The sequence below is a fragment of the Chinchilla lanigera genome, unplaced genomic scaffold, assembly GCF_000276665.1.
Source record: "Chinchilla lanigera isolate Chin_1 unplaced genomic scaffold, ChiLan1.0 scaffold00027, whole genome shotgun sequence".
Lineage (NCBI taxonomy): Eukaryota > Metazoa > Chordata > Mammalia > Rodentia > Chinchillidae > Chinchilla > Chinchilla lanigera.
The window spans coordinates 20,787,091-20,810,883 of record NW_004955428.1 but is presented as its reverse complement, the minus strand read 5'-3'; the positions used below and the strand labels follow the sequence as shown (position 1 = coordinate 20,810,883).

The 23,793-nt window shown below is 37.5% G+C and overlaps 1 protein-coding gene across 2 annotated transcripts in view; it reads right to left on the bottom strand.

Annotated features, from left to right (window-relative positions):
• The window catches only part of Pde5a (phosphodiesterase 5A, cGMP-specific), a 119,221-nt gene that overhangs the window by 93,834 nt on the left and 1,594 nt on the right, over positions 1-23,793 (bottom strand). For both annotated transcript variants that reach the window (XM_005386794.2, XM_005386796.2), the window contains exons 2-3: positions 10,799-11,387; positions 1,853-1,942 (exon numbers count right to left, since the gene is read on the bottom strand). In XM_005386794.2, the coding sequence (XP_005386851.1) occupies positions 1,853-1,942; positions 10,799-11,387 (679 nt within the window). The remainder of the gene's footprint in view (positions 1-1,852; positions 1,943-10,798; positions 11,388-23,793) is intronic.

Sequence of the window (23,793 nt, the reverse complement as noted above, 5' to 3'; positions counted from 1 at the left end):
TTTCTAATACAACCAGAAGTGGTTCTTGACCTTGGGCATAAATCACTGTAATCACGTGGGGACTTTAGGCAACACTGAACCTGGGACCCAACTCAGAAATTGTGACTTAAGGTCAACCTGGATATGAGAAAGTTTAAATGCTTCCCAGGTGATCCTAGTGTGCAGTTATGGCTAAGAACTACAAATCTTCCAATCTATTTCCTTTCACCAAGAGAGTGATTCCCAACCTTGGTTATACTTATACTTAGTTGGGGAGCTTTAAAAACAAAAGCATTCTGATCCTATCCTTAGATATTCTAAATTAATTAGCATTGCTGCTTAACTTTAGTGCCAGTTTGCCTGGGTTTAGGGATATCCAGATACCTGGAAAGTGTTATTTCAGGGTGTGTCTGCGAGGGCGGTTCAAGAAAGAAACAGTGTTTGAACCAGTAGAAAGGGTAAAAGATCCTCCAGTGGGCAGGCATCACCAATTATCCAGTCCACGCAGGGTCAAGATGGGACACAAAGGCAGAGGGAGAGAAGTGCCCTGTCCTTTGGAACGGGGATGTCCATCATCCCGCACATCAGAGCCCCGGTTCTTGGGCTTTGGATGCTGAAACGCACAGCAGCAGCTCTCCAGTTTCCCAGACCTGAGGACTGGGAGTAAACTGCACCACCCAGTTTCCCAGGTCTTTAGCAGTAACGTAGAAAATCACACGACCAATTCCCATAATAAATCTGCTCCTAGATCTAGATGCACCCTCTGAAATCTATTTCTCCGGAGAATCCTCATGCAACTGGCAGTTCATTAGAATCCCTCAGCTGGTCATGATGTGCAGTCAGGATTGAGAATGCACAGTTCAACCATTTAATTGATAACTTATTCACTATTTTATTTCACCTAAGGGTAAAGTGAAGAAGTTACTCAGCAGCAGCAGAGTCTAGATCTTCTAGTTAAGTGAAATAGAAATGAGGATATTTCCATTTACTTGTTACAATTCCACATGGAAATTTACACAATTAGAATTAGCTATAACTTCCTTTTTAAAAGATTTTTAATCTTTATTGCTGGTCTACATTTACGATACACAATGATTGCACTCACGTTGGGGAGCTGGTACACATATACAGTGCGCCTCAATCAGACTGCCTTCTGCCACCCCAGCTTCTGTTCCCCTTTTCTTGTCTCTACATGCTTTACCTCCCTGCTTCCTAACATTTCTTTTATTTTGCTCCCTATTTGTCTTCTGAGTATCTCATATAAGTGAAAACATGTGATATCCGTCTTTCTTTGCCAGTGCTGGGCGTTGAACCCAGAGCCTTCACACTGTGCTACATGTCCAGTCCTTTTTATTTTTTATTATGAGACAGGGTTGTACTAAGCCGGTAAATTTCAGGCTGGGTTCAAACTTGGGATCCTCCTACCTCATTCTCTAATTAGCTATAATTTCTATTTTTAAAAAATCTAAGTTGAATGCAAAGGAATCAAGTGTTGATCATTACAACTGGTTGACCCTTTATGAAATGAGTGAGTCAGATGCTTAAAATATAATATGAAATAAACTGATTCTAATCACAACCATACTTATATATCTTAAAAGAATAAGGCATTTGGGAAGACAGGAGGTAGGAAATGACACATATAATGCTTACTCTAAGACAAAGATGATAGTAAAGTCTCTATACGGATTCAACCCTATAAGTAAAGTAAATAAAAAACACCAAGCAGTGCATTTAAGTTATTTATATGCTAATTTAAAAGCCAACTCGCCATTTTGTGCATTTCGCATTATGTGCAAAGTAAAAACAATTTTTTTCCAGAAAGAAAGCAATATTTCCAAATGACCTTTTATAAAATGAAAAATTGTCTTACCTCTTCCCTGTGATTCTTAATTGGCATACAAAGAATACTTTGTGTCTTGTAACCTGTAATTTGGTCAACCTCTGCATTGAAACGAGGATCCTAGTAAAGAAAAAGAAATTTAATTTAATGACTGACCTGAACAAAGATCAATTCAATCTTTCTAATTTATTAGATTCCAGAAATGTAACCTTTGACTTACATTGTTACCCTGAGTATCAATTTTAGCATTATGAAAGGCATTGAACCATGTAAGTACATATCATCTTTGACAAAGATACATCTAAGGTTTTTAGCAGCTACGTTCAAGAAACAAACAAAAATCCCCAAATCAGACTTAAACAAACATTAAAAAATAAAAGGCATTCAAAATATTAACTAATTAGAGCTGGATAATTTATGGAAAAGTGGTATATCTCAAATTTTGTGGCACAATTTATCTGTCCCTATCTGTCTCATTGCCTGATTTTACTGCATCATCCATAGAAAACCATCTCTTCTAAAATCTTTTTCTAAAAGCCTACCATTTCTAAGACACCTTTCCAATAAATGGCTTCCTTTATACTTGTTTTTGCACTTCATCAGTATTCTATACTAGAAATAGTATCTCAGGTTTTCATTACAAATCTTTCTGTATGTACAAAAATGATGTGTAGATTTAGTTTGTAAGGAATTCCTTAATCTTTTGAATCTGTGCTTATTTCTCAAAGCAGATGATAAAGAATCACAAAGGGCTTTTTTGAAAGGTGAAAAGTTCTAAATGTGAGTTACAGAAAGGCAAAAGGCAATTTTCAATTAAACTTTACAAAGATTTAAAATTAAGCTGCAAACACTGAGTTTTTTAAAGTTCATAAATAAATGAGGGAATTCATTAATGAAAAATGCTACAATTATCAAAAGTGACCATTTCAGCTTCTTAGTACAGTGTAAAGCAAAACTTGTCAGGCAAGAGCGAAACCACGGAGAAGAAAATCAACAGATACAATACATGGTATAAAGTTAGAATGGAAACAGACATTCCAGAACATAAACATCTGAATGAGTGTTCCTCTCTTCAAAGCAATCGCCTTGGGAACTTACACACTCAGTCTAAGAATAGCATCATTGCTCCCAAAACTCTGCATTTGGAATTCCCTTCAGAGAATACGGAATATCCACACTGGAAAATTGGCATCTTTGAAGGTCATTTCTATTTTTTCATTAAATTAGTTTAAAGTCATGCAAAGCCAAAGCTGTGAATGAAGTGGGTGATTACATTAGATTTCATCAAATGGGGTCAGAAATGAGGCCAGTTTTCCCTCGAGAGGGCCAAACTTGGCTTTAAAGATATTTTCAGGAGAAAAGTTATAAAATAATGGAAAATCAGCATAAATATTTTATATTACGCATATTGCAGTATTTTGCCTTTTCTGCAAACATGCTCAAGGTTATATTAATTGAGATACACAGAAGGCCATAGCTAAATGCTTCTAGTAAAATAGTTCTTGTTATATCTTTAAATATCTAGGCATTTTATCTTTAGATTGCAAGGGTTCTAAGGAAAGGAGACAGGACACTGATAACTGATGAATTCAAGCCATTAAAAATGACTGTCAAATAGTGAATTATTTTACAAACTAATAAGTCCAAATGTGAATAAAAATGCACCTTCTGAAATTATTTTACTAATGAATACTAGAATTACAAGACCAGTTTATAAAGAAGAGAATTTAACTCAACTAGTTAGTTAAAGCAGTAATTTAACTGTTGATGGAAATTAGTAGGACTTTACAGCTTTGGGGAAGTCACTTATTAGATTAAAATCAACAGCAATCCCGGATGTCTCTCTTCATTGAAATGAGTGGGAATGAATATACCCTTCAAATGCACTTTCAGTGAAGTGGCATCTCAGTGTTTCCTTTAACAGTGCAGTCAGGGCAGAGGCAGAGAGTAAGCACAGAGGACTTCTCCACAGTCCAGGCCCAAGAAACACCTAAAAAAAACTGGAACACTACCGTTACAGCAGTTATTCCTTTCACTGTTTATGAGAACATGACACTATGAAAAAACACAAGCACTGGCTATCATTTGCTGTAACAAAGGAACTGGTACTGGACTTACCTCCCTCAGAAGATAACCATAATCTAGACAGAGCCACAGACAAAAAGAGGGAAAGATACATGACTACCAAGGGACATTCTGGCTTTTTGCCTTGGGTACTTTCTGTTTTGGAAAAGGCAGGTACCACCCACATAAAGCAACAGTTCCAAAAAGAACTGAAAGATGTTCCGACTTCTGAAGTGGCTGGAATTTGCAAATCAGCATGGAGATGTTATGCTACAGGGGTCAGAGGAGATAAGGTAAGAGAGGGCTGCAGAGGATGGAGTGGCTGTTCACTTTGGACATGCACAGGTCAAAACTCTGAGAGTTAAAAAAAACAAAAAACAAAAAACAAAAAAAACTCTGAGAGTTAGCAAAACTTTGCTGCCAAACTCTGAATGCTGAATAATGATACTGGGGGCGGGGGGAGTGTATCCAGAGTGAAGAATTCACTCAGCCCATCAGACAATCCAACTGACAGAAAAGCCCTTTCTTAGGAGTAAGGAATACACCCGACAGGTTGGGATACACCTAAGACTAAATTTTAAATTGCAATTCACCCACCATAACATAATAAGACCAAGCCTCAGAGGATTAAGGGGATCTGCCAGTAATTTTACTGCCTGCCAGAAAAAATCTCATTCCAGAGTAAAATACACATGATGTCTTATATACAGTGGAAAATTACTATACATATGAAGAAATAGAAAAATGCAAGTAACAGAAAAGAGAAAAAATAGTAAGTAGAAAATGAGCCCAGGATGATTCAAATGTTGACATTCCTAGATAGGGACTTTAAAGCTACTATTAACAAATGTATTTGGGGACATAAAGGAAAATCTAGCAATAATAACCAGATGTAACTCTCTGCAAAGAAAGGAAAAATTATTAAAACAGCTCGATGGGAACTATGGAATGCCATGTATTAAATGAAAAGTTCATTGATACATTTAAGAGCAGATTGGAAATAGCTAAGGGGGGGGGGAATCAGTGAATATAGATAACAAGAAGAACCTATGCAGACAAAAGACTAAGAGGAAAGAAAACATGAAATATTAACAGCCTTGATACTTTCTTGGGCAATGTTGATTGGTTTAATATACAAAGTATGTAACTGGGGTCTCAAAGAGAACTGAATTTAGGAATACTTAAAGATATATAAAAAAATCTTCCCAAAGCTGACGAAAACCTTAAACTTACCTACCTGGTGTGAAAGCAATAATAGGGTGAAGCACACAAAATTAAAACGGTACAAAGAAAAATGAACTCTCAAGAAAAAAATGAAGACTAAAAAAAGGAGGAGGAGTCTTAAAATCTTGAAATTAAACTACTATCAACTGAGACTTTTGTATGCAGTGAAAATAGTCTTCAAAAAAAAAATAATAAAGCCATTTTCAGATAAGCTAAAATTCTGAGGATTTGTCACCATGGAACAGAAGACATGATAAGGGCTGTTTTACCATCTGCGTGGAAGGAGAACTTCAGGATAAAGGGCTAAGAACTTGGCTGGAGCACATGAGCAAATAGATAAATAATAAAGAACCTTGATTTTTCATTCATGGAGAAGTAAATACAAAACAGAGAAAAGAAGAAGAAATGTAATGCACTCTGAGGACCACCCTGAAATTGGAGGAATCAGCATAAATACAATGTTTTAAAGATAGTAAGTAGATAGACTAGAAATAAAATATAGGTGTGGGTGGACATTCATACATTTCTCTTAGTTCTGGCTACTCACACCAGTAGAAATGAACACAAACTAGAAGTACTGAGCACATCTAGTTCCCCTACTTGATTTCTAAACATTATCCCTCCACTAAAGGGAACCAGGCCTCCTTGGCAAAAAAAATGATTCTAAGACTGGGCAGGAGAATTGTCAGACATGCCTCAAACATTTTGATAAGGCAGAAACTGACAAAACACTTAAAAGGTCACGAGGATGTGTCACAAAGACACAAGAGGCAGCAAATCTGATATCATATGAAAATCAAGAAAATAAAGATAATGGATCATAATTCATTAAATAGAAAGCCATGAGTCCATACTGACAATGGAGAAGACAAAACTCTTCCTTATACTAAAATTCCAGATAATAGACACTGAAGATATAATGGGAGTTAAGAAACCAGTGAATGATCGAACTGATACCACTGTATAATCAAATCTAACACCATGAATACAAGGGTAAACTTACCACATGTGCTTCTTGATAAAATACACTAAGATTTGTGGTGTAATGAAAAATGCATTTGCTTTTGGTCACAAGTTCCTGGCACAGACCTCCTAAAATTTAGAGAACTTCTGCATGACAGGACAGAATTTTGACATCCGTAAGAAGGTCCCTCCAAGCATGCCTACGTTCACGCTGAGGAGCTGGCTTCTCTGGGTGGAGGATGGGTTGGACACTAGAAAACCCAACCAGGTGAGTAAAGGGTTAAAACTTTTGGTCCCAGTATCAACTTCTTCGGGGAGCTAAAGAGGCTGGAGGTTGAATCCAGCTGCCAGTGGCCAATGATTTAATCAATCTGCCTACTTAGTAAAACCTCCATAAGAACTCTGAAAATGGGGCTGGAGAACTTCTGGGTTGTTGAACCTATCAGAGCCTGTTGACCTGGAAAGAGCCAGGAAGCTCTGTGTCCTAGGTCCCCATGCCTCGTCCTGTGTGTCTCTTCCACTTGGCTGCTTGTAACAGTCTAACAAAATGGACACTGCAGAGCTAGTGCCTCCTGGAGTTCAGAGAGTCATTTTATCAAACCCTTGACTCTGAGGGATGTCGTGGGCACATGTAAACGGCAGTCAGCCTGGAAGGACAGCCTGGGGGGTCCTGTGAGAAGGGTGGGGGAGCTGCGAATTGCCGTGAGTCCCTTGGAGATCCCATCTGGCGCTGGTGTCTGAAGACAGCTGTCTTGTGGGACTGAGAACATAACCCATAGGGTCTGTGAGGGCTCGCAGGTCTGAACTGAATTGGATTATGGAACACCTGCAGGTATGGGAGAATTCGTTGTGATTTGAAAAACAAGATGAACACTAATATCTGTGACAACCCTCCTAAAAGGGTCTAGGTTAAATTTACTTATGAAAGACATTCTACAAAATAACTGACCTCCAGTTATGCTCCAAAAGTATCCAAAGTCAAGAAAGAGGAAGGAATGTGAGATACTGTTCCAGTTTGGAAAGAAACTAAAGAGATATGATAACCACATATAACAAGGAATCCCAGAACAGAAGGGAAAATTAGTAACTATGTAAAGTTTACTTACTAATGGGAAAACTGACAAAATTTTTACTCTGGACTATTAAAACTTGCATCAGGTTAGATAATAACACTGTACCAATGGAGAACACAGAATTTCCTGATTTTGTTTAACTTTATCATGAGGTAAGAGAATATTCTTATTAAGAAATATACAATAAAATAATAAAACATCTCTTATGTTGTTCAAAAAATAAGTGTACATTACTTATTAGAAAGCAAGCGAGAGAGAGGAAATGATAAATCAAACAGGACAAAAAAACAAGTAGAGAATCTAAAAGGGCATCTGAAAATATCTAAAACTTGCAAGCCTTGCAAATTTTCTGTGAACTTCAAATAAGATAAAAATATAAAAAACAAAAATAAAAGATGGAAATAACACAAAGGACTTGCAAATTTGAAGGCTCATTTTCTTCCATAAAATGGTGCCTTTAGGATACCATTACTAAAAGTAATTCGAACACTGAACAAGCACAGACCCAGCAGTTCCAAAATGTGTTCTCTAGGGCACAATTACACCTTGAGAGTTGAGTAGATTTATCTAAGTTAAAGTAGTTGCTAGTTTTCTTTTCTCTTATAAAATTTATTTCAGAAGTAATTTTATTCATTAGTAATACACTTGCGTGAGTTCACATTACTTTGGAAAAGTATCTTGACAAAAAATACCTGAAATAGTAGAGGAGACCTGCAGGGTGAGAGAAGGTGACGATTTGTTTCTCCGCAGAAAGACTAAAGGGAAAGGAAGAAGCAGAGGCTCCATGCTGAAAGCCAGGCAGGAGATGTGACTCTTCCCTAAAGAGCCCCTGTGTTCTCTCTAGAAGTCAAAGCACCCAAGGAGGGCCTATCCTGGAGCAACAACAGTGTGAATTTTGCATCCCAGTTAATTTGGGACAAAACGGGATGTTTTGACAACATAAATCTTCAAGATATAGAAATTCTTGGGGAGGCTTAATACTTCCTTAGGACATAGGGACAGGGTCTTGAAAGTAATGTTTTGTAGGTACTGGATGGTAACTAATTCCTTAAACACCAAATTTATGTCATTTTATTTCATTTTCTGTAGCAAAGTTTTATAAAATGAATCCAATATTGGTCATTCTTACAATTAATTTATCTCTAAGATTATGTTTTTTTCAATTCTATGCTTCAAACTGAGCATTATGATATTCCACAGCCAACTCTTGGTTTTCCTCTACTCCATGACAAAGTTGAAAACATTCTATGATCAAACAATTTTAAGAAATACTGTTATTGTGTGGCATTCCCACAGATGAAGGTTTAAATAGGGCCCAGTAGACATTAGAAAGTATTTTCACAGAATGACCACTTTCATAAAACACGATGAGTCGGTATTTTGGTGTCAAATTGTGGATGAGGCTGAATTATCCATTAGTCAACTGACTTCTGCTGCTAATACCAATGTGCATGACATCATAATAGAAGTCAGATAGCAGATCAACTCCCATAATTTATAATGAAATTCTTAAATGAACAACTTTGCAAGACCACTATAAACACAGATCAGGGGTCCACGGAGGAAGTGGCAATGTGAGGAATTCCCCCGAGAAGGCTTCACTCCGGTAGCAGTATAAATCAAGGACCCTAGCTGTTTAGATGGTGGTACAAGAATTAAATCATTATTAACTGCAAAACAAAAAATACATTGTCAAAACTTTAAAGATGTTAAGTAGATTAAAAAAAATCTGTGGCAGTGCAGAATTGTGAGGCCTGGAGACACGTAGGATCACGCAAACAAATGAATGCTTTCTCAGCAAAGCTGAAGAATATTTATGGTCCTACTGTACTTGGGACTATAGTGCCATTGAAAAGTGGAAAGCCAGCTGTCACCTAAGACAGGAAGGGAATTCTGCAAATTTGGCAGCAATCCTTCAGCTGTGTCCTTAATACCCCTCTTGGAGTTGGATACGGTGTGACGTTACTGCAGAGCTCAAAGAGGTCATGGAGACAGCTCCATGAAGACTGGAACATTTTTTCAAAGAAAATCAAAACTGAAAAAATTGCTTAGCCTGAACAGATTCTGAAACAGTATCTCAAGATTTAGCCTACCTGAACTATCAGATCTTGAATCCCAGTCCCTCAGTATTCGGCCCGAGCAGCATTATTCAATCACCCATTTCAAAACCTGAGACATCTTTGATTTCTCTTTTCCCCTCTCTCTTCAATCTCCTATTAGCTGCCAAGTTCAGCAGACTCTAACTCAGCTGAAACCCATCCCCTCCTTGTGATCTTTCAGGCCACAGTGCAGTTTGGGTCCTCAGTTCTTTATACTTAGATTGTTGAAAGAACCTTCTATCCTCCCCACTTCCAGTATTTTTCCTTCTAATTCATTTTATGATTAGGAAGATGAAAACTCATCCTTCTAAGGATGGCTGAAACCATACTACGCCTCTTTCCAAAACATCTTCAATTACTATTCCTCTTTGCTGTGAGTCACGCTGGCTCAGCCTGGCATCTGAGACCCGGGCACATTCCTGGCCATGCACTCATAGCTCCTCTTGGTCCATTCTGACTCCGACACCTGCATGTGCATGTTCCAGCTTCCCTGTCTCTTCTTCAAACTTCCAGCTCTTACATTCAAAGCTTATTACTTCCCAAGGTCTGTCAAGCACTGCATTCTGGAAGACACTTTTCTCCATTTCCTAGACTGGAGGTGATATTGTTTCTCCGAACTGGACTGCACTTTCCATGGCATCTACTGCTGTCTACCAGAAAGCTGAAATATCTACCAGAAATTCTATTCATCTATGGCATCAACTATTATTTTTATCCAACCAGTATTTATTAAGATCTCTCTGCTGGGCTCTGTAACAGACACCAGAAGAAAACACAGCAATTAAGCCTCTTCAACTTACATAAAGCAAGCCAGAATTAACAATGAATCTTCAAAGGGTACTGCAAAGTAGGGTGCTAGCACAACTCTTCTATCAAGGAAGAAGAAACTACCTCACAAGCAAACCAAGTATCATTTCATTAAGATTCTTTGTTTAACAGTTCCAGTTCTAATAATAATAGGGATTATTTTAAAAGAGAAACTTGAAGAACTGAAAGAGTGTAATCTTTAACTAATAATTAAAGTCCTGAGCATAGCTGTTGCTACAGCAGAAGTATCAGCAGAAGTATTTCAGCTCAAAAATTTCCATTTTTTTAAAAAAAGAGACACCCATAAGTTTATTTGTTTAAAAAGCAAAGGACAGAAAAGATGGGTTGAAAGAAAATCAGACTTTGGCATCCATGAGGATGAATGAATATGATTTACTGAAGGAAGATAACTTCTGAGTAAAGGAATGAATGAAAAACAATTAAGGGTTGGTTTGTTCTTTTGACAGTTTTGGGGCCTGTCATTTTAGAATCTCTGTGAAATTATCTTACATTGTGATTAAGTAAACAAATGCAGTAAGATTTCCCTCAGTTTCCTATGCTTGATTGAACCACCTGAGAAGACACTCTGGAATTTAGAAGATGAAAAACTTCTTACCATACATGTAATTTTTAAATGCACATGAAATTTATTACACTGTGCCTCAAACATCCCCTCCATTCACAGTTGTGGTGCAATGTTCCAGCCACATTCTCCTCCCTACCTCCTGCCTCGAGTCCCTACTTACCTCATACGCATCTTTTATGTTCAGGGGCTCACCAAACGCTGCCACATGTCCCACAATGCCTTTGTTCCACTCCAGACGGATACAGTTATTGGAAGCTTCTTCCAGTGTTGAACCTTCAGCAACATCAAAGAGGCGGCTGATAAGAAACTTATCGTTGGAACTGTCCTCACAGACAAGAAACAGGGAGTAGCGGTCAGCGGCAATGAGTCCATGGATATGCAAGAAAATTTTGTGACATAAAGCTGTGACATCCAAATGACTAGAAATATCTTTCACTAATTCCAAGAGTCTTGAGCACTGGTCCCCTTCACCATTGTCAAACTGTGGGGGGGTTAGAGGCATCTGTTCCTTCTTTTCTGAGTCAGAAAGGAAGCTCACAGTTCCCTCAGAATCCTTGACAACGATGGGTCTGAGGGGGCGGTCAAATTCTGAGGCAGAGATTTTCCTGGTTGGTGTTCCAGGGGCGCTGGTGTCTGCCCGAGGGCTCTGCTGCGAAGGGCAGGAGCAAGGCTCGGTGTGGCCTCGGGCACCTTCCTTGCACACAGGGATGGTGTGAACTCTCTCAGCAAACCATGCATTGACCATTTCTCTACAGAACAGAACATGCAGATAGTTAGGTATCTGAGGAGGAAGGCTAGGATGCCTGCAAGCCAATAAACGTATCTTCAGTGTAGGGCCATAGTCATTCTCTTAAGTTCTCAGCTATAGGAAAAAATCGATACCACCTCTTTGGGTGTCAAGGAAGCAGTATCTAACAAATTTTAAAATGCATCTGTCTTTTGTTCCAGAGACTGCATACATGTGGCAAAAGAGGTACAAGCAAATTTACTCTGGGACTGTCTGCTATAACAAAGATAAGCTGCAACCCAACGCCACCATAGAAAGTGGACTATCATCATAGCACATTTATTTATATAATGGACATCAGGCTGATAATAAAAAGTGATGGTATAAATAATCTCTACAGGGGCTCAAGTGTAACTTAGAGGTAGTGGTGTGTGCTTAGCATGCACAAACTGCTGGGTTCATGTGAACATGTATGACATAAAGGTATAAAGTAGCAGATGGGAATCAAGAAATCTGGCTGGTAGTTCTGATTGATCCCTTCTATAGCCTGAGGTAGGATCTCTATTTTCCATTCTTTTCCTTGATGCTTGGAATTCTGAAAAATAATTACCAACTGATACTGAAAGAAAGCATCATTTTGTCTAAATTTATTGAAGCAAACATTAATGACCCTACTTTCTAAATTATGGAGCTAACTTAACTGGCTGACTCAAACCCATTCTACTATTCAATGCCAAAACCAGAAATCTAATCCAGGTTTTCTATTCAAGTTACTATGGCCCACAAGAGTACAGAAGTTCCAGGAAGGTTGATAGTTGTCATGAAGAACCACCAGAAAATCCAATTCAACCAGACAAGGCATAAAGCGTAAGATCACTTACAACAACCCATTCTTTAATTCAATCCTTTGTATCAGATCACAAAGAATGGCACACTATAGCACTGATGTAAAAACACCATCTTAAAATATTCAAAGAACAAAGACTTTTGAGAATAGTATCTTTAAAAAAATTAACTGCATCCCATTATGTGTGTTTCTTTAGAAACAGGTCATGCTTTATATATTGAAACCAATGCCCTGAAAGGAATGTATAATGAATGCGTTTGATGGAAGAGACATTCTAAAGGTAGCCAGATTTAGCAAATAAAAATACAGAACACTGGCCAAACGCAAGTTTTAGGTAAACTATGAATAATTGTTTTTTTTTTTTTTTTTTTTTTTTTTTTTGGTTTTTCTCCGGTACCAGGAACCGAACCCACGACCTTGCGCTTGCCAGGCAGGCGCTTTTGCCGCTGAGCTAAATCCCCAGCCCGAATAATTGTTTATTAAAAATAAAATCTGAAACTCAAAAGTAACTGGGTGTCCTGTATTTCGTCTGGCAACTCCTGTCATTCTATATTGTTTTTTTCTTAACTGAAATTGTTGGTGAATTGATACCAAAGTTCTATGCAAAACACCAGTGAGTTCCAGGCTCTGGAATTACTAATTGTACTACTGTAAGAGTTCAAAGGACAGCACACTATGATCCTGCATATGATAATTTGTCTTTTTGAAAGTTCTTAATTTAATAGTTTATGGCAAAACTAGAGCATACAATTCCTCCTTAAATCAAGCTCTTTTACTTTATTTTCAAAACCATACCATATAATATATTCCAGTGGGGTGGGAAGGGGTTGCAAGTCTTTATCTTTAATTGCATAGTAATTAGTTGCTAATGATTGTTGGGATTGAAAAGCTCTGAGGGGCTGTTTTCAACTGTGAGTTCTGGGTTCTCATTTCAGCATTTGTTATTAATGAGATGTATAACTAGTGCCAAGCAAGTTTCTCCCTTTGAGTTTCAGTTTCATCCTGGATAAAAAGGTAAAATGCTATTAGTCCTGACCTCTTTATAAAGTATAAGTTGCTGTCTTTAGCAGGGCATTAGTTCAAGAATACCATGCTAGCAAGCAGAGGATAATTGAGTTCCAGCTACAACACTACACAGATGTGATGTTGAACCAATCAAAACTTCCCTGCGGCTCGTTTTCTGTGGAAATCAAGTTCTTCCACAGTAACAACGGGCTGCAGTATTAGCAGGTCATTAAGACCGCACAACAGCTTACATTATCAACAGGCCAAGGAGGAGGTGACTCTTGGGTCAGACAACTCGCATGCCCTCTGTCTGCCCCTCAACTTCCTCCTTGTCAAGCAGAGGAAAAAACCTCCTGACTCTTTTACTCTCAGAACGGCTGATGTACAAGTCAAATTATAAAGTGTATGTAGAAGCATTTCAAAATCTCCTTAGAAGCTAAAATCAAATTCTTGCAGAGGATGTAGAAGAGAATAAGAGCAGTATATGTAAGATTGTGCTATCTCCTAATGCTTAGTGCCCATCCAATGGAGATGAAGGGAGGGCTTGGGTAAGGAGAAATGGTCATTCATTTCTTCCTCATGTTCCCAGTGGTACAAGGTGCTTGGCTGAAGCAGAGCATTCAGGATGTCATTCTTTACCAAATCCCTCTAAGTTTTTAAGAGTTTAAATTACACTATAGCCATCTAAGCAAAAAAGAATGCAACAGAAAAAAGTTCCACTGAAGTGTTTTTACTCTTTGCTACAAGCACTAATAATTTAGTGTCTAACTTCCATGTGTAACCATGTATGACCTCACTAAACGCTCCGCAGATGCTTTAAGTCTTCCAGTTGATTTAACTTTTACAAGGTTGCTAATGAAAGACAACAGATCTTAGATGCTTGAAAGAAAGTCTGGGCAGAGGGAAAGGCCATGAAAACTGATGACAAGAATTTATAATCAATGACAAGATCCTGATGTTGAACATCTCATCCAAATCTAAGGAACTCTTTCCCACTCAAGGACCCAAATGATCCATACTAGTCAGATGACAGGAAGTAAAGCCAAATGGAAGTTGTCAAAACTAGGCCACAAGTCTTTGTCATAAAAGGGATTTGTATTTTAAATCCCCAATGTTTCAAACAATGAATCCAATCAGAAATATACCATCCCAATAGTCTACTTTAGGGAAGACGCTTGTAGCTCAAATTGCTTATGCAATAATGATTTAATAAAAATCAGCTTCACTAAGAGTCTGTCTAAAGCATTTTGATTGCACGAGGCTTCTTCACAGCACCAACAAGCAGTGTCCTTAAAGATGACGCTGCAACGGAGACCGAGAACAGGGGAAAACTCAGGAGTTCATGCAGTAGTCTGGCTCCGGCAGCTGCTGTGTGCTCACGTCACATATTCTGGGTCTTCAGTACGCAGAGCGGTGAATCCTTGACCGATCAAGAAGAGGGCAAAGGAATTCTAGGGGACAGGAAGCTTAAAGTCGAGTTGTCATCAATTTTGACAATGCTTTTTTAGGAGCAGCTTTATTTTAGCAAAGTTACGTATATGGCAGAGATAAAACACTGCATACCCCATAGCCCACATTTCTCGTAAGTGCATGAAAAGTGATGCATTCTTAACATGATAGAATCAATGAAATTAGTGATTAAATAAATACTGCCAAGCTAATAACATTTTGCAGTGGATTTTTAGGTAGGTGTCAGTATGCAGATGGAGTATGCTTCATCTCATATTCTCTAAACAATTTATAAATTGGTTTCAATATTCTAAAAAATTGGTTTTTATTCTAATAATAAAACAATGAAAAGTCACACATACTTTGTGAGTCATCCAAACTTCTGCCCCTTTCCAATTGCTCATTTTCACTGATTATAATTGTATCACAGGAAAGAAAACCGCAATTTACACTGTGTTTTAGAAACTTCTCACTAATCTAGACAGCTCATAGCTCCTTCCAAATGTCTATTAGCTGAAAGTATTAAATAGAAACACTAACTGCAAACCTCGTTGACGGAATATAGGGAAGGACGTTCTCACACAGGATTTCACATATGATTTGCTAGCAAAAGGGAATATACACACACACAAACACACACCTCTGTGTTCTTAAGGGACCATTAGGCAATAGCTTTATTTTCTACTAGTCAAACTACTCACTCATCTTACAAAAATGAGTCTTGAGAAAGACAGAAATGTCCTAAAATTTGTATTCAATATGTCGAATGTTTTGTAAGGAAAAATTTTAAAAATTCTAATATAAACCCAATAATCTTCATTAGTTAAAAAATATGCCAGTGTGGTGGCGCATGTCTGTAACCCCAGCACTCAGGAGGATGAGGCAGGAGGATCATTGTGATTCCGAGACCAGCCTGGGCTACAAAGTGAGCTCAAGGCCAGCCTGAACTGCATAGCAAGACCCTGTCTCAAAAAGACAAACAAAACAAAATAAAACAAAAAATATAATTAGATGAAACCTACTTGTGAAGCAAATAGTTTAATGTGTCTTGTACTTTCACCTAAAATAATATATCAAAGGATAAAATTTCTTTGAAAATATACTGTACTTAGGGTATTTTTTCTAATACTAAAAATATAATTGTAATAGCCTACACTCAATTTTAAGATGTCATTTGAAATTTCCTACTTTTTATACTCTAAAATTATACATGGAAACTAAACTCACTTGGGCAAAGTCTCCAGGCACATTATTAAGTAACATGTGAGCACATTAAGAAGCTGGAAGAGAAACTTTAACCTCTCCTGAGCTACATTCCTCCTAGCATTAAATCTATCAATCTTTGCTTTGCTTTCATGAAGACTGACACTCAACTTCAGTATAGCGTGGTTCCAGTTAAGGACTTAGGTGGGACAGAATTAAACTTCAACCAGAGACAACTTCTAATCCTAGCACATTAAATATATTATTTGTTCCCTCTGGAAATTGGAGATAATGACATTAACCACACAGTATTCTTAAGGAGGTTAAAGAAAGTAATGCATATTAAATGATAACATTAAGACTCACATATAGTGTTTAATACGTGGTAGCTATTCTCAGTTGAACATGGACTATAGTAAATTTTTTAAGTTGACTAACTTTCTTAAATAAAGAGAACTTTTTCCATGGGCTTAAACAGAATAACTGGAGCCATGCTTCCTTTTAAGGCCTAATTTTTAAAAATTACAGAAGCCTTTTATACAAAAAAAGTTGGTTCAATGTAATTTTTTCAAATTAAAACTGAAAAGGAAATGGACTTTCCACATCAATAACTATACTTACGTATGACATAATTTTCCGATTCCTATTTAAGTATTAGGAAGTGCGCATTTAGTTGAAAAAATGCAAGAATGTAATTTATTTTTTCTTTACCACTAAAAATGAATTCTTTTCAAGATATTGATTTGGGGATCTCCCCCAAATATAAAGATACAACTAACAACAAATGCAAGAATATATAAAATAATTATCTAGGATAAAAAGTCATAGCAACATTTTATAATAATTTAATAATTCTAAACCAAAGCATGCTTTTAATACTTAATACAACAATGCTAACACTGCTAGGTGCCATTTGAAGACTACAGCTGGCGTGTTCTGTTCTTATCCCAGAGGGCTCAGGAATGGCCAAGCGCAACCCAATGAGCAGTTTAACTTTTGGGAGAGATTTCCAGGGTGCCTCAGACAAAAGAGAGGAAAAAGTTGCAGGCCCTGAATAAATCCATAAAACACAAAGCATTTTCCTGTCAGTAAGTCTATTACTAAAATCTTATCCCTCTTCACTCTCTTTTCAATGCTTTTTTGGTCAAACTTCTGATTTAATCACCAATGTGCAAATTATAAAGAATGAACTAAATATTCTGCCTGGAAAGAATGGTTATATGAAAATCTGCTAAAACTTTCTGTAGGAAAAAGACAAAAATAACTCACATAAAACATAATATTGGATATTCTTTCCAACTCTTAGATTCTTACTTTATACAGTTTTACTTACGCTGTTTCCATAGTTTGACGTGGACCCACTACTCAAATTTGGAAAAATACAAGAATGAAACTATTCAATTTGAAAAGTTGATGCTCTGCCCTTGTAGTGAGTATCAAGAACTGTGAGAGCTGAGGGAGATTTTTAAGCTTGTTTTTTTTTAAATTTAATTTTAAAATAGAAGAAGGAAAACCTATTAACAAACAGACATCTATTTACAAAATAGCATAAGAACAATACAAGCAACACAGAGTAACAAAGTGGTAGGAAATTAACAATGGTTGTTGCGTTACGTATCAATATCTTCACAGTGGTTTCTCAGGAAAACAAATAGAAACATGCACTAGTGTAAGAACCTGAAAGGGTGAATAAAAATTTTAAGCTTATTTGTGAAGCTCTCTGTCTTGATTCTTTACCTGCTCACAACTCTCACCTTATAGATCTGGCTTATTAACTTGAGCCAGTTACAAAGTTCATTAGCAGCCAAGCTGAGAACAAAATCTTGGAGTCTGAGCTCCCATTCCAGTTCCCTTTCCAGTATGCACACAACTCCAAAACAGACTCTGCTCACACTATCCTACAAATTCATCTAAAAAAAAAAACGAGAAAGACACTTAAGGGCCATAAAAGCCTGTTCTGTGGCTCTAATTTACAATTATTAGAATAAGAATGACTATAAAAGTTCGTGATTATAATTCAGGTGCTAACAATTCTCAGCGTAGAGATGGTAAATGACTAAATATTGCTACTACAGAAAGATAAGCAAATATGCGTATGTCCTTCAACTTCCTGAAGAATGCTATGAGGTAAATGTCATCAGCTATTTTACAGAAAATAGATAGTGTACATAAAGGTATTACCTTAGGTGGTTCTGGAGTTGAAAACTATCTCTGTCCTATCTAAGACTGTTAAGTAGCATAAATAGAAATAAATTTTAAAGGTTTCAGAACTGTGGCTCTCAACCAAGTAACACTGCGAACCCTGGAAGGCTATTTGGAAATGTGTGGGAACAGATACGCCTTCACGGTCCTGGGGGCACTCCTGGCATTTCATGTCGGGGGTCCACAGATTTTAAATGGCTTGAAATGCACCACAGTCCATCTCCGCAAAAGGTTCACCATCAAATACCAGCATTCTCTTTTAGAACCATTTCTTAGATGAAAAAACAATTCAATGCCTGTAACAGGCTACGAAACAGAATAAGAGATCTGGGGAACTTCCACGGTACCTCCCATAATCTCTACTCCCAGTAATTCACTTGGGTCTGGCATGGTAAGGAAATGAACGCTCTGCCTAATGTTATGTAGTATTTCCAAGATTTCTCCAGCTGTAAAAACGTCTCAGACATTTACTGGGATCAAATATAAATAAAATGCAAAATCGCATCATATGGTTTTATGCCCCTGACTTGAGGTTTGGAAGGGACAGAATGTTTTGTCACTTTTCTTGCATTGTAATCCCATGGTAAGAAAGATGTTGCTTGAAGGAAAACCTACTACATCTGAAAGAAAACATAATTACTGAAATCCGTGCAACAAATATGTGAATTGATTTGCTTTGCAGTTTAAATACAGCAGGCTGGACTAGATTTCTCAGTCTGAAGTCCCTTCAGAAAAATATGGTTGAAGTAATGCCCTGCAATTTTATTGTGCAGGTTTGTGCTTGTGTTAATGAGAAAATAAAGGAGGTAAATTTAATATGCAAATATGTTTCCGCACTAAGTCAAAACCGAAAGCTGGTTTGCTGTGCTATAGGAACGACTGTTCAGAGAGCCAGTGGGAGAAGTGAGTCATCACAGGGCAATTGTGGCAAAGGCCGGCTGACCCCACTTGACTGTCCACTGGAGAGGTAGGGCCATATTTACTTTGCAGGGATGATTACTGAATGCTGCACATTTGCATCTGGCTGTGGTTTGATTATTTTGTTCATAATGAAAATTTGTTATTACAGTTGCATAAATGTTGTAACTATGACTGAATCATGTCCACTGTGATTTACTCTCCTTTTAAGAATTCTGCACTCAACTAAGATTAAATAAAAAGAAGTCAACACTAGATATGGCAGATATCTGGAACTTTTGGGTCTGCTCACATCATTTTCACTTGGAGATGGACCCCAACCCAAAAGCTCCATCACACTAGGGCTACCTGCCTGAACAAAGTAGTCAGACAAGGCTACCTTCCTCGATTCAGTGACTGGTTCAGAGTAGGCACTAGGCCCATGCAAGGCCACAGTAATTTGAGGAGGATTGATATGAATAAAAAGGTACTTCTCTAACATCAGAAATTTAAAACTCCCATAAGCTTATCAAGAACAAATTTTTCCAGCACACAAAGGAAGTATGAAGAAATACACATCGTTAGAAGACTTTAAGAAACTTTTTAAGAATATCAAAATGATTCTTAGGAATTTAAGATTCAGCTTTTTATTTTTACCTACCTTAAACACTTAGTTGCAATAAATAGAAATTTCTACCATTCAGAGAAAATGAATAAAACACTTACACTGCAAAATACATATATAACTCAAGATGAGAACATCAAGTTTGTAAATAAGAGTTTACTAATAAATGAAGGAGTCATGTGGAAAGATTTTCTTCGGTTTTTATTCCTAGGTATGTAGTTCATGGGCACTGGGCGCTTTTTCTTGAGAAATTGATAGGACAGATACATTCAAGCCACATTCATCAGCTGCAACACCAGTCAGCAGAATCCGCATCTGCGCAGCTAAACTAATTTCACAGGAAGTCCTGCAAAGTCAGTAACTGGTCTGCATCCTATATTCAGAAATTAGTCATTTTTCTACCTCCACTATCAATCAAGGCATTGATTTTATTTAATTATCCTACAGTCCTCATTAAAAGCTTTACATTCTAGAAAGGGGTTTGTACTCCACCATCATTTTCAAGAACAACAAAAACAAATATTTATATAATATATAATATAAAAATATATATTGTATGTGTCTATATATATATGTGTGTATATATATATATATATATATATATATATATATATATCACGCCAGTTACAGGTTTAATAAACTATTAGGCTGAAGTGTTTGTGATATAAACTGATAAATACCATGCAGTTCTGTTTAGCTGTTCTAATTTTAAAAGAAATAATTTCTGAGCATGATTAAAAAGCACTAGGCAGTTTGAGCAAAGCTCTAAACCAATTTATATTTTCATATCTAGAAGAAGAGGTGAGTCTTAGATACATTCTCTGCAGGTAGATAAGGCGTGAAAGTACAAACTTTATACAATTTGGAAAATGTTTCAAATATTCTAAAAGAAATATTACTAGAGATGAGAATCAATCTATTAAGGTGGAATTTTGGCTTAGTATAATCAAGACACCGAAATGCTTCCTAGTTTTGAAGTGCTGTGGACATGATCTCATGAAAATATGGGCCTGTAGGTCTTCAGATCACTAACTGAAACACGAACTATTCAATTTTACAAGAGGCTTAGTTAAGTTTGTGCTGTACTAAGCAAATCAATTTATTTCAAAACATCCATTGCACTAATTGCTATTCATTCAATCCACCAGAGTATCAGGAATCAGGATCATGTAAATCAGGCAATAAAATGAGTCTGACTTTAGAACTTTGAAAACACTCATGTTAGAAGGGCAGAGGTAATCAACATTTAAGGGCTCCTACAGCATCCTCTAGACAGAAAGAATTCAACCCACAAACATTCTTCAAAGACAGTAAAAGGCAGTTTAGGGCTGGCTATAAGGAACCTAGTTACAAACAATACAAGAAAAAAGGGCCATTATTGCCCCAGTATTACCATTATAAAGTATTATAAATAACACCAAAGTCAATGGGGCCAATGTCCCAGTCTTATTATCTTCAGTATCGGCCACTGCCTAACAAAATATGTTTAACAAATCACTTGTTTGAACATTGTGAAAAAGTTTATATTTCCATATAATTCTAGAACCAATAATTTTAAAGAATGGAGCACAATACTTATTTGATATCCACCATCTCAGTTTAATGTAAATACTTTTCAAATATAAATGCTATAGCTTTTAGAAAACAGAAAAGAATGACAAAGGAAAAAGAAAGAATCCTAAACACAGGAACTGAAAACAACTCATTCAGCACAGCTTTGTGGTGCCAAAGAAAAAGTCTGCACAGAAAGCTACACGGGAGTGTGTAAAACTTCTGTTTATGGACTTTGATCCAACCTATCGTAAAACTTGCCCTCATTTAGTTTCTCCTATTCCCTTTACATGCCAAGTGTTCTCAAGCTTGCGTGGTACAAAACAAGGCAATAAAATGTCAAATACGTCACCTCTTCAATACTAAATGACCTAAAACATCACCCACAATCACAGAGCTGATTAGTAATTAATGAAAGGTAACATTATTCTAATATGCTGTCAAGAATAACAACAGCTGTTAAGTAGCATTAGCACCAGGAAGGCTTCCTGTGGAAATGCATGCACATTACAGCCCCCAGTTAACACAGTGTCTCAGGCCTGCAAGTTGTCTCAAACAGTAAGAATGAGAGAGCTCCCCGCACTGCCGTATTTTACTAGATTCAAGTAAACTTCTATGCCAATACTTTATATTTGAATTGTTCAGCTGACACCCTCAAATTCAGACAAACAAGTCATGATTACTAAAAAGCACCTGTTTGAACTGTAGGCTGTAGCTTTTAATGAGGTGCTTAGCTTGTATTTCAAGATAAATACAGGAAACAAAATACTATAATTGCATAGGTGTTTTCAAGTTCAACTGAAATTTACAGGTGTTTAAGAATTTAGGAATGCCAGAACCTTTATTTCCTTCAAAGACTACCATTAAAAGCAGACCACTTGGCCTGGGGACAGGACAGAGAGGCATGTGTAAATGTCAAATGACAACAATTAAATGATGTACAAATAGTTCTATCAGCAGTCTGACTACCGGTGCAGATGGCAAAACTGAATGAACCTAAATTTATTTTAAATCTTAAAACATTTCACATACCTCTGTAGAAATACTCTGTCTCATGGATTTCCTCAATCACACGCAGTACTCATTTTATACTTAGAAAAATGTAACAAGTGATGTTGAATTTCCAATTTTTTTAAAAAAAGCTTAGTTGTACAATTAAAATGTATGCAATAAATTTTTATCAGGATAATATGAACCACACTGGGCTTAGTAGTTTGGCATTTTTACAGTCAACTGATGTCAACTTCTTATTTTACAAGTCTCCAGTTAATGCCACTAACTATAAAGCCAAACTGGGGTTCTCCTTCATGAAAAAACCTCTGGCTGTACAAAAGTTCTTAGATTATATTCTTTAGGCTGACAGTTCCGAGAGTTTTACAACTCTTAAAATTAAGGGCCTACATTATCCTTATGTATTTTACACTTTCGATTTCCAACTTTACTCCACATCAACTATTCACTTCATTTCACACACACACACACACACACACACACACACGCACAGACACAAAGTATTCAACAGCCATCAACTCTACTATAAAAACCTTAACTAAAAAATCTTTTGGATTCTCAGATGATCTAAATTTTACAGTGAGTACTTTAATTTTAAGACCTGCGATTTTAATCTTGTGCTATTTGGGAGAAACTGTAAAGGGGAAACAAAGTAACAGCTACTCCGATTTATTTTCCAGTAATATGCTGGTACACTTTCAAAGTTTTGGTAGGGTCAGCCGGTGAAGTGTTCTTATCTATCACAGTTTAACACCACCACCAAGCCACCCCAAATTTACGTCTTTAAAGAGGGAAAACAGAGGGACATTTATGCTGACCAGACAGACTAACTTTATTCCTTTACCTGTTACTAACAGAAGCCTAAGGAACACCTACAACACACACTGTGGAAAACCAGCCCAGCTCTCTCAGCCGGAGCTCTAATTCAATGTGGGCAGAGGTGGAAGCATGCAGAAGTGAAAGCTCGAGGGACCTGCGGCCTGGAGTAACAGGTGACCCCGAAAATTGTTGACTCTGCGGCAGCAATCAATAATTCTCGGCCCATAGGGCCCTAGTACCTCACACCAAACTCGCAGAGAAGTGCTGTTTAAAAAGAAACCACTTCCCTTTCACGGTTATCCTTTGACCTTCCAGATTTAGGATTTTGAAGATTAGGGAAAGAGATTTTCAAAGGAGGGCTGGGTCTTTAAACAAAAGCGTGTAATACCTGTTCCGGAGCCATCACCTCTGTCAAAACAAAAAACCCTCAAAGGGATTAAATCCACAGCAACTCATCAGAAAAAAACAGATTAAAAGGGCCTAATCTAACACCCCAAGAAATACAACTGCAAGACAGTAAAGAAAGACAGAAAGTCACAGTCTTATCTCCAGGGAGGCATCTTCCTGCCAGTGTGACCCGTGCGCCTCCACCCAGTATCGGGTCCCCTGCGCCCCCAGGGAAAGTGGGGCGGGGAGTGCTGAATAAAGTACCTCGTTTTGTCTCCAAAGGGCAACATAGCAAACGTGGGAAGTTCGCTCCCCAACTCCGCCGGTCCTGGGCTCCGGGAGGCTCCGGGGGTGCGACGACGCGCCCAGGTGAGGCCGGGGCTGGGAGCCGGCTGCCCTAGGGCCCCCGCGGCCCCGCAGCCGCCGCAGGCC